Source organism: Bombus pascuorum, chromosome 9, assembly GCF_905332965.1.
Source record: "Bombus pascuorum chromosome 9, iyBomPasc1.1, whole genome shotgun sequence".
Taxonomy (NCBI): domain Eukaryota; kingdom Metazoa; phylum Arthropoda; class Insecta; order Hymenoptera; family Apidae; genus Bombus; species Bombus pascuorum.
This window is the reverse complement of record NC_083496.1, coordinates 8,154,731-8,167,416: the sequence shown is the minus strand read 5'-3', so window position 1 is coordinate 8,167,416 and position 12,686 is coordinate 8,154,731. Positions and strand designations below refer to the sequence as shown.

The 12,686-nt window shown below is 35.5% G+C and overlaps 1 protein-coding gene across 6 annotated transcripts in view; it reads right to left on the bottom strand.

Moving 5' to 3' along the window:
* LOC132910405 (nucleolysin TIAR) overlaps positions 1–12,686 on the bottom strand; it is a 591,493-nt gene that overhangs the window by 335,866 nt on the left and 242,941 nt on the right. For all 6 annotated transcript variants that reach the window (XM_060966077.1, XM_060966079.1, XM_060966081.1 and 3 more), the window contains one exon: positions 7,296–7,353. In XM_060966077.1, coding sequence (XP_060822060.1) covers positions 7,296–7,353 — 58 coding nt within the window. The remainder of the gene's footprint in view (positions 1–7,295; positions 7,354–12,686) is intronic.

The window sequence follows — 12,686 nt, the reverse complement described above, 5'->3', positions numbered from 1 at the left end:
ACACGACTCGCGAAATTTCCTGCTCTTTCGCGAGTCATTAAATTTAAGTACCACGTCGAGGGAGGAGGTGGGGGAGAAGTTAGAAGAGAAGGAGGCGGAGGAAGAGACAGAGATGAAAAAAAAAGACAAGTTGGCGAATGAGAAAGCACGCGACAAGATGTATATACGCGAAAACGCTAGACGACAGAGCGTGAACGGAGCGAAAGAGAAGCGGAGGGATGAAACGAGCGCGACGAGCCCCGAGCGGATGAAACTGGCGTTGGCGGGATGTACGTGACAGAAAATGAGAGACACGGGAAAGACAGCTTGTGTTTTGTTAATAACGATAACAGCTCCAGTAATGCATATAAACAGCAAAGGCGTGCTGCTTATGGTCTAACGGTAAACGCTTTGCCAGAGATAAACGGAATACGGGAGTGGGACTCGCGGTGTAACCCCTTTGTGCCGAAAAGCTCCGTAAATACTGGCACGATTATCCCCTGGCGCGATTCATAATGCAGGAAAAACGATGCGCGATTACGCAGTCTACCAGTCAAGCTCAATCCGGCTCTACACCACGATCTTCCAATCCGCTTTCTTTCTCTATCTAGCCCTTTTTCTCTCGTTTCGTTCTACACCGTGCACCGACGCCATCCTATGCTTTCAAGGCTCGCAACTTTTGCTCTCTTTTTGTTCCTTCGCGACACTCCACCGACGATGATCATATGAAGAAAATGGAACGTGGATTCCCTTCTTTTTCAACCCAGCTTCCTTCCACGAGTTCGTCTTTCGGAATAGTCGTAATAACATCTTACTCTATGGAACGGGTCAAGGAATGTCCTGTTGCTTTTTGCCGTACACGTGAAAAATGTTTTTCTTCCGATCCGCTGTAAAATGGACAAGATTTTTTCGTTATTCCACGATAGACGTCGAGGAATAGAATTTTCTAGCCTTGTAGTTGTAACGCATTCAACACGGTTGCTTGTTTGCTGGGTGCGGATTTTCCGTGATATTCTGTGACAGGACAATTTTATTTAAAAGTTTAGATCATCGTCTCGCTTGATATCTGTACTATCGGCGAAAGCTTGAAAATATCTATAATGGGACGTGAAAAAAAGTACGATACAGCGAGTGCAGTTTCCTTTTCACGAATATTGTAATGGGTATTGGTTTAAGTAGCTCTTAATTATAACAAGATAATTAAAACCACTGTTACACTGCCCGCAAGTTCTTAAATTTACACGTAGGAAAAGTTTGAAAATTTGTACGTTTTGTGCAACCGTATATTAATGTGTATGATATTTTACAGATATTACATAGCCATGTTGCACAACTCGTTACAATTGCAATAACCTACTCGCATGTATCCCATCGTCCTCGACGTAAATCCCGATGACACGTTACAAGGCACCATAAAAATTGTATCCTTTTATGATGCGTATTATGAAGGAGATTTAAAACCATAAAAGTCCGAAAGGTTTCTCTCTTGCTGAATATAACTGTCAAAATCTCCTCTCATTACATTCCAGCTATACGTAACACGGTATATCATCTTTGGATAATATTCCTCTACGTAGCTGATTCCCCAAGCATGCATTATGACCGTTCATAAACGATCATCGTTCTGAAGTTCTCATTCGTCGGTTGAAGTAAGTTGGAACTTGTACGATTTAGGTATGACCTGATCTTCTGATTAATATACAGCTTCGATTTCCAACAGGAAATCCTAATCATCTATGATATGAAAATAATTACCTATAAGTCAATGTGTAGAAAAATATCGTAATGAAAAGAATTACTTTATATAATTTTTATATATTCCCGATAAAAGTGTTAAAATACGTAAGGATGAATCTCATGGGCTTCCTGTTTAAATATATTTTTACTGAATTCATAGTTTACTCTGCTGCAATTCCTTTCGAACCAATCACATTTCCTAAATTATAGTGTGTTTCTCATTTCCTAAATTATATCGAAAATACAGATGGCTACTATAACCATAGCAGAAACAAAATCGCGCAAACACCAAACGTTAATCATCGACCTTCCCTATCGATTTCCTTTATTCACTTATATACTTTAACGTATCGCGAAGCATTTTTCCAGGCAGACAGAGGATCGCCAATATCTTACGACGAACCTATAGAGATTCATATATCACGCGCTATGATACTGTACATATTTGCCGGTACACAAATACGCTGCAAGTTGTAGCATGGTTTCGTAGGCTTGCGTAATATACGCTCGACCGGCGAGTAAACGGTGAGAGTCCGCAGTTGCAGGATGCGCAGGTGTACCAATGTGCCGAAGTTTCGTAGCATCCCCTTACGAAAAAGTAAAACAACCGTGGGCCTTCGCCGCCTTGGTATTCCTCGTCTCGGTTGTAGCCGCAACGCGTACACAGCTATCCACTCTTCGTGAACGTGGGTAGGGAATGCGATCGTAGAGGATGGAAAACGACGGTGGGGAGGGGAGGTGGGGTTGGAAAAAGTGTGCTCACCCCGTTCAACGACCGTGCAGTAGTTCCCGACCATATTTACACAGAGAATAGGGGAGGCGCGTTTTAGTTTTGCATTTGTCCGCGGGGAGGTACGGCGCGGCTTCGAAAGGGGATCGTCGAGGGGTGGACAGGGGTGAAGGAGGATTCGAGAAGTATGGGAGGACGGAAGAGGGCCAGCAATGGAAAAGCTGGTCGAAAGAACGACGAGAGATACAGGAACACCATCTAACCGTTTCAGATGGGGCAACTGTACGACGAAGAGCGAGGGTAACAAGGGGTGAACAGAGAACGATATGGCTGAAACATGGGGAAAGGGGAGGCGGAGGATCGGGTCCCATGTGCCTGTCACGGTTTTACAAGTCTATAAAAAGAGGAATTTCAGACTGAGTTAAATATTGCCGCCACCCCTCACTGAATTTCAAACACGCACACGCATTCGTCGCCCGGGCGTACATGTATAATAGGAAAAGGACACACGTGTTCACTCTTTGGCCTTTCTCGTATGTACAGCAGACTAGAGAGGTAAGATAAGCAGACCTCCTTCTGTTATTTATGACATCATCGCTGATATTCAATGTTGTTACCCGATACTTTATTAAACTTAGTTAGTTAGAAAATGTTGTAACATTGGAAGGATCGAGTAAATTTTTATAATACGTAATGAATGGGAACGTTTGGTTGTTTTAATTAATTACTTCATTGAATTTGTTATAATCTTATTTGCTGCTATGTGTAAGAAAGTACGAAAGCGTCAAAAATATTTCGAAGAAATCGTAGAATAATACTGGATTTTGATAACCTCGTGGCTTTTTAACTTAACTCAAGATTGAATGTTGAATAAATAATCCAAGAAATATCGTGGAATATTCACCATGTTATATAAGAAACTGTAGATAGGCCCAGAATTTAAATTCAACTCTTTCCACTTTTCATTCGAATTAGATTTCAAGCGTTGAACAAATTTTAATTTGACAATGGAACAAATACGCGTATTTATTAAATTTTATGCTGTAAACTTAATTAAATTAAACAGTCTAATAAGGTGAAATACAATCTTTTTTGTTTCTGTGAACTCTTGGTATTCATATACTACAGGGTACCTTTAAGAATTTAAATTATGCTTTGTCGAACAAATATTCCTGAATACAAGAATGTCCATTTAACTTACAAAATATTATGTATTTTAACAATTGTTTCACGTTGTGACGAGCGTTTCCTTCTTCGAACAGGCGGCACTTGACACACGTTGCTCGATATTATTATCGATGCTCTCGGACAAATTATCTGCCATGATAAGCAAATACTTCTGGTATTTGCAAACGTAATTAGCCAAATGGAACGTCGGCGTGTATTTAATTATAATAAGTTTTCCCGGTTAATTGAAAGTACTTGCGGCATAATGAAATTTTTCCCGTCTTTTGTGCGTGCACAAAACACGGAAATTAAACGAGACATCAACGTTAAACAGAATTCAAAAGAGCGAAACGGAAAACACGGAGTCGAGCGCCAGCGCAAAAGCGTCAGAGGTTCTCTGCCTTTTGCGCAAAAGGTCATGATCTCGGAGGAGAGGACGGGTTTCAAAGAAATATTTTACACCGTGAACAATCCGCCGTTTAATAGTTTCCAATAACTCGCGGAAAGTAGTAGGATTTCGAATCCGCCAATCCTATTGCGTAATAAAACGCGAGAAATAAAACGAAGTTATTCGAGAAGGTAATTTTCAATGATTCATGCTGAAAGATATTTGCGTAGAATCATATTAATTTTTCTTTTCGTTTTATCTTTTTCCTTCCTTTCTTCCTCTTTTTTCTTTTTCTTCTTCCTTTGCTAAATAGAAACGACGGAAATCCCTAGAAAGGAAGTACTTATGACGGGTTTACTGGTCTGCGGTTGTGCTTCTCCGTAGATAGGGGAACAGAGAGCGAAAGAGCTTACCAAGTGACGTACGTTTAATGCCTAACCACTGCTGTACCGGACAGCCCTTATACGCAGAAATTATAGTACGAATACACGAAACTGTTACTTCAAGTTCTACGCCGTAATTTTACCGATTCATGAATATGTACCTGCTTTGTATAATATTCCATCTGATAACGGAACTTTTAAATCATTGTTTCGGCAAAATCGAGCAAGATATCCCTCAAAATGATTACTCTGCTCAATATCGATTTAATTCTCACTTTGTTTTCTTCTTTCTGAAGATTATACGGCATTATGCGCGAAATGGTATGATTTATTCTTAATTTTCTACTTACGTACGCGCTTCGCTAAGATTCTCACCGACAATTTTCCCCCCACTTTCGCTAACATATTTTTTATTTCCAATTCAAGGGACAGAAATAGAAATGCTAATGAAGTGTTAAAATACGTGATATCGGATAGCTGCATGAAGTATGCGTAATAAGTAAGCTGCGTCAGGTTGTTCGAAAAGTGTCTTTCTTTTGCAGACATGTCTTTTACAACAACGCATTTATGCAACAAACATGAAACCTATTCTGTCGATCGTTGTTCGTAATTCGACAAAATAATGTGAAACGAAAAATATTGTGCATCCATTATTTCCTTATAAAACGAAAGAAACTTTTCGGACGACCTAATAATTCAGCTGATTTATTAGAAGGGTGTGAAAAAATACTGAACCCTTCGGTAATAAATTAATACTTTGAAATAGAAGGAATGAATATTTTGTGTTTGCAGAATTACATATATTCTCTAACTTAGCTTTTCGAATATTAGCAACAGTTTAACCCTCATCCACATTTTCACGTGAAAGATGACGCTATTCTAAGAAAAATTGATCTCAGACTTTATGATTTACTTTTGTAATATGGAATATATATATATATACTTATGAGACAACGTTTGTTAAAAAAATCTGACACACATTATTCTTACCAAGTCCATTGACGGCTATCTCATTGTTGCACAACAATTATGCGTTTATCGTGCAACCTCTTTAGTATGCAGGTAGATAAGTGTAGCTTTGAATATCGAAATTTGATGTGAATATGAGGAAGGGAGGAAGGACTTCATGCCTTCCCTTCGTTCTTTTCTTCGTCGTGAGACAAAGCTAAGAACAAAGGTAAGATCGAAGCAATGCGAAATCGAATACGTGCGAATGAAATCCGATGACTCTGAAGGATCAATGCGAATTCATGTGAACGACAAACAGGAAAATTAATTATTTACTTTTCATTTCATCGATGTTTCACCATTGTGTCAATTTAACGTACGAGGGGCAGATTAAGTTGCGAAAATAAGAGACGATTAATGATACAAGAGTAATCTATTTTATGCTAAAATTTCTACTTAGTTTTACATACTGTAAACAGTTTAATATAAAATCATTTATGCCCATGTTGCTATTTTACGTAACTTCTTTTAAGTTGGAATCGTTGCCGTGGTAGAACAGTGTTACTTGATATACTATACCCACCAAACTAATTCCATTTAAGTATCCGTAATTAACGCCTAAATAAGGACAATCTAGAACTTGCGAAAGGATTAAAGGTCAACGATAAGATGTTTAGAAACCTACATATATTTAATGCCCACAGTAACTGTGAAGTTTCCGGGGCTATAAACGAGTAATTTATGCCACAAAGAATTAGCTAGAATCTGCAAATCGAATTAATGTAGATCTACTTGTTTCGCTTAATTCTCTCCTAAGAATTATGCCTTAAGAATAATTAACGCAACTTGTAACTTACTTGAAATATTATAATTAATAATAGAAAGTAATGGTGAAATTTTAAGAATTAATAAATTATCAGAATAAATAATAGAAAGTGTAAATAAAATATTAAAAATAATAATGAAATTAATAATAAAAACCTAGCTGGATAATATTGCGACGTAGCGGTATAAATATTTTGGTGTTGCAGACAATACATTGAACGTAATTAAACTCAAAGAAACCTGAAAGTAATGACAGAGAAACATTTGTATTCCTAATAATTTATAAACTTGTTTGACATACGCTATCGCGTTAAATGATGTCTTAGAAAAACTATATATTATCATAATATTAACAACGTATGCTAAATTAAAAGTACCTACATCGTCTATTCAATAAAACGAATCTCGATAAATTGAATATCGCAACGCATACAAATTAACGGACCTCTTTACATTGGCTATGTGTCAAATAAAACAGTTTTCACTGATACAAAGGTTTGTACTATGTAATAGAGTCTTTAAAAATATCCGGTTGATAGGCTTAATCTGTGTCTAAAGAAGGATTGTGATTCACAATCTTTTGGAGCGTTTCAATCAATATTTAACAGTAATTTGCACTTGCTGTATTAAGAAAATTGTAGTCTCATATTGCTTAATATGGAGGGTTGAAATTAATTATTTCATTTATATCACGTTTTGGACAACGTTGCACCATTGAGTATAGTAAACAAATTTTAAGCATAAACATTCTATGCGCAAAAGCTAATTACGCTTCTGAAAAGTTCATTAGTAATAATCACGTAACATGTAAGATAATAATTTAATTTTTCTTTAACAACATTATTGGAATTAAAAGCAAACCCAATAACAAGCAAATATTTGGACTAATTCATGAATACCTCCATTTCGCCATTTTCTACAATTTATATTATTATTACCTATTAAATTTTATACCTCTGATACTGTTCCAATTTTTGAAAACTCGTACAGTTTTTTAAATTGCATATTAATTAATTGACCTGCTATAACGTGCGTTACGTGTATAGTGTGTAACGAAATCCTAATGTACCAGAAAAGGAAACGATTATCGACATCCAATTACATACGGAAATGAAAATATAAATTGTATATTACTTACTGCTGGTGTCCTGTTTTGGTTGGTTTCCCGGAGACGTGGCCCAGTTAACTTTCATCTCCTGAAACAGTCAAAGAAATGTAAATTTATTTAAATGTTTAGATACGTAACCGATACTATACGTATCAATTATGTATTATAAAATACATGAGAAATAAAACGAGGAACAAAAAAGGATAAAATATTTCGTTGTTTTATCCAATGATCTATTTATATGACTTTCGAATAAATTTAATAATTACAAACTAATTGACGTACAGTAAGAGATTTATCAATTCGTGCTCTCCGTATAACATTGATGCGATTTAATTATCGTTGCCTCATCTGTAACTATTATCTTTTCGCGCTTACGAAATAGTGAAAACTCATGACAATATTTGTAGTAAATACATATGTCTGGCATATTGGTTTGAAAACAGTGTACATATATTCGTTCGTTATACACAGATTCCCAATATTAACCGTTCAGAAATAAACTGAGTATCGTTGATCGAAGCAAAATTTCACTCTTAGATATCTCCCAAAAAATTTGTATTCCTGTGGAAAAGGCTCCAAACATTTGACTAACGAATGAATGTATAATGTAGTGGAAACGTTGATAAATATCGCAGAGTTCAGGAAATTGAGCTTCAGTATAAGTGACTCGTTCCTTTGTGAACCGTAGACGATATATTTAGATGGTAGCAATATAAACAAAATTTTATATTATATAATAAAATATGAAATAAGAACATTAAATAACGTGTTATATATTACAAATAATATATGAAACATTCTATAATTCAATGCTTAGATATATAAAATTCTGCTGCCTTAAGAAACCTTTTATTCTCACGGAGCTTTGGTAAAACTTCTCCAACTGAAAGCTAGACCACCTTTTAGAAATTCAATGTTCAACGCCGCCCAACTGTCGCGAAACATCCTAGATAACATTTCACATTTCACCACGTAAATTGTCGGTATAAAAAGATTGCCGTGAAAGAATGGGGTTATATCCAAGAGTGGAAGTCAAGACAAAGAAACGATCAAATTTATACCGGTCTGTTCACTAGCCAGACGCGTTAAACGTAAAACGTTTTCGCTGATAAAGCACCTATGCGGTTTCCCCATACATATCCCTGCGACAGTTGGATTTCCTCAAGTGACGAGTAATTTCGTTTACAGATTATCAAGTTAATCTTTTCGCTAGAAATCGGCACGGTAATCCGCTGGTAATCCGCAGCAACAGGAAGCGATATCACCGCCGAAAGGACCTCGACTGGCGGAAATAGGACATGTTGGGTATCGTCGGGTCTTAGACGTCATAAACTAGATTCTTTATGCATCGTGATGTACCTAACTGTCGACATCGCCGATACTCGATAAATAGTAAAGGTCATTTCGAAGAAACCGCTTACAAGCTGAGAGTCCTAGTGAACATGTAGTAGAAAGTAAAGCAATTCAAAAATACAACTGAAAGACGATTTTTCGTTGTGATTAATTCCCTCAATTCAATGTTACGTAATCCGAGGGATATTTTAATATTTATAGAAAATATTTATAGTCAGTTTAAAGGTTTTTTAAACGAATAGGTGGTAATTCTCTACATAATCAACATAATCAAAGAAGCTTTTATCATCTTTCCAACTCGTTCTATATCATCTCTACTAATACAATAGACCGTATAATCTGGTCGTTTATATAATGGGAGTCCTCTTGTTAATAGGAGTTTATGTTCATAAGAGGATCCATGAAAAATTTGCTCTTAAATATCTACGTAACAATGTTGTAAACTTGTATCGACTGCAAAGCCCGCGAGAGCGTCACATATGTAAACATGCCACTACTATTTACGTCTTATCATTAGACGTTGATATAACTGGATTGACGTTCGGCGGTAGTTGAATCAGAACTCGACCAAAGTTCAATTAATCAGGCGCTGCTAAGATTTCGCTCGTATAAATGGAGTTCGTATAAACGGAATTCCACTCTAACTACATCTGTGTATCACTCATTTAAAAATTAATTCGATTTTCAGTCTTAAGTCTGGGAAAAACAATTCGATTCAAACTGAATTACCATTTCATAAAATATACTTATACGTTTAACTTCGTTGAAATGATAAATTCAAATACGTAGATATTCATGAAATTATCATCGTATTTAATTAATCATCATTAACGAATCGAAATCAGCTCTGAACAAAACCATAATAAATGATTCATGAAGATGCACATTTACTTATAATCTTATTATAATAATTATTTAATACCTTGTTGTATATTTTCCGTTCATTTCATACAGAAAGAACAAATTATTGTTTCCAACACGGCTCTATACAGATGTATTTCAATATAAAGTAAATTTCTAGTTACTTAGTTATCTGTATCTACATCTGTACAAGAGAATAGCGGTATCAAGAGTGAATTACTAACAAGTATACGTGATTATTGCGTGCAAGTTCAAAGGACTTGAGATTTCACCTCTAAACCAAAGTTCTAAAGCTAAGCTAAATGCATATCTACGAGTACAAGATTCGCTGCTTAGAATTTATGACTGGTTACACTGGTCGTAATTAATCGTGAGGAATATTAAGCGCGGCATGTATAGAAGTCACAGGGGGAAGGGTAAAATAATAGTCGAACGAATGATATAGTAAAACCTTGCCATGCATTGCTATCATAGACGGAATTAATGGAAAAATGGTGTCATCCGTGCGGACGATACACGCAAACGATATGGCGCTAATATTGAATCGTTACTTTTCATTTTCTTAGTTATCTGCATCATCAAACTGGCATTCTTTGTACACTTAATTATTCCTACATTTCATCGAATACCGTAGGCAAACTTGTAGCTGAAACAATAAGAGAATATTATAGGAAATATCTCATTATGATGGTGTTAAATAGAATTCATTTTTATTATTCATATTTGACAAGAAAAAATTTTTCGTATCATATCTATCGTATCTTTATGCTACTGATAGTTGTATATCCTCTATACATTAGTTTTCTAGCTTTTAAAACAAAATTTACATTTATAATTTGTTGATTAATAATGATTAAGTAACTATGAGTATCGGTTCCTGTCATTAAAATTTGTCATAAATTTCTATCAAAGTGTTGGGATTAATACGAGCGGCGGTGTACGTCAGATACAAAATGGAAGTTCACATTTATTCCATATCGCCGATCACTATGACCTAATTCGATTACGAGAGCCTTGTATCTTTTCATTTATTCAAATGACATGACGCCTCCAGTTCAACCATCTACTCGTGTGTTTTTTGCGATCATATCCAGGGAGAACGACGTTAACTATGCGGTTCCTGAATTCGATATAATCAAGAGATAATTAAACCGAATTACGATGAAATTCCCGTACATAGGGAAAATACTCTGTTCGATAAAGCGTTTACGTCGATGAGATGCTTTGTTCGAATACCAACATGGTGCAGCTTGCAAAATACTTTATAGGATATATTCGTGAGCAGAAATGGAAAGCCACAACTAACTGGTAAAATAAATGCCGTTAATGCTCTTTATTGCAACACGTACGCTTGCTAAACGGGTGCAACAATACGCGTTTCATCTGCTTTATTAGCCATTACAACGTGATACCGATGCTCAATTGGAAAGAAAACGACGATGATCGAAATGAACAACAACGATAATTGATGTGTAATGCAATGTAACGCAGGTTTATCACACGATTTGTCATTTTTATGGTAGATTTACGTTTCCTCTTGGAATGGAATTCGTTTGTACTCGCTGTTTGTCATAAACGAACAATTAGCAGTGTTTACATTGTCGATTCGAGGTGGTAAAGGAAATCTAAAAAATTGTCGATTTTGAGGCATTCGAAGTAGGCCATTCTCTTAGGTGAGAAATAAAGAGAAATAAAATTATTCTGTTTAAAATGGAGATTGTCACAACGTAACATCTGTTTTAATTCTTCTTTTAATAGTAAGCAATACGCATAAAGGATATCTTATCAGAGATCCTCAAAATTACAAAGATTATTGGTCCAATTATAAAACAAAATGTTAAAGGACGTACACGAATAATTTTTTATTTCAAATTTATTTCAAATCATTTTCTTAAAAACTTGACTGTTTTTACTATTAGTTACGTCATTGTTCTAACGAACTAATAACGTAGATATTTATTGCGGATTAAGGAAATACAAATAGTTTGTGTTTCATTTTCTATAAAGAATTTGGAACAGTTTTTTATCAAAGATTACGGGATAATTGAGTTCTGAAAGACGTTAAAATGCAGAAGCGAAAATTTTAGAATTTGCAGATCACCGGTTTATACTGCTTGATCCATAGTTCGTATTATTTGAGATTCAAAGTGTCAATTAGTGACATTGATGGATTTCAAAGGTATGCTAATAAATGAAGGAAAAATGGAACTGTGCCAACATTTAGCAGTGCAAAATCAATGTTTGAACAGTACTTCAAAGACGGTGTACTGTATAGTAGCTCAATACTGATACAACAGAAAATTTATGGCCTTCTCGAAATTGATATTTATCCGCTGACAAATGAAATTCGGAAGAGAATAAAACGTGTCTGAGTTTGCTCAAATATCCCTACCAAGTATTCAAAGTATGTTTTAAATAAACTCGACGTTATTTATTGACATCATACGAACTATTTAATTATCTCTAAATATCGCTCGAGAATATATAAATGTACTTTGAAATTTTAAATTAACATACAATAATGCATATTTGCAACGTTAAGCATGAAACTGTTATGGTATGTTACTGTTATTATTGTTGCAAAAGTGCTGTGTCCAATTGTCTTATTGTATCTTATTACGGGAATTTTTTTATTACATTAATGTAACCGTAATAGCAAAACTTCGTAAATTTATTTATTGGAAGAAGCAGTTACAAGTACATTAAGAAAGGAGTAAACTGCGTAACGTCTTATTTAAGGAAAACTGAGTAGTCGGAGAAATAAAAACGGTGATACGACTACTTTGCTTTTTTTAACGTCTACCATGCTAATTTGAAGTAAGCTTACTTTTCTCCACGGCATTTGAAATGCGTAGCATCGCTACGAACAACGTATTACATTCATATTTTTCTAATAGGAGAAAGATTATGGTTAATGTTTCTTCTGAATGTCACACGAAGAACGAATTTCGTTCTTGCCTATAGACAACAAAGTATGTGGACAGCCGTATAATAAATCTGGCACGACAGCGTTCACCCTGTGCTAATGACAAAACGAAATACAACGCTAACGAGATTTAAACCATGGAGAAACATTTGGAAAATGAATGGGCTGAAAAACATGGAATCGTCGTCGATGCCGTGCAATTTTCCACGTGTATATAAATATTACCGACATAAAGATAAACGCGGCCGAACTGTGATATAATATTTATATCGATTTTC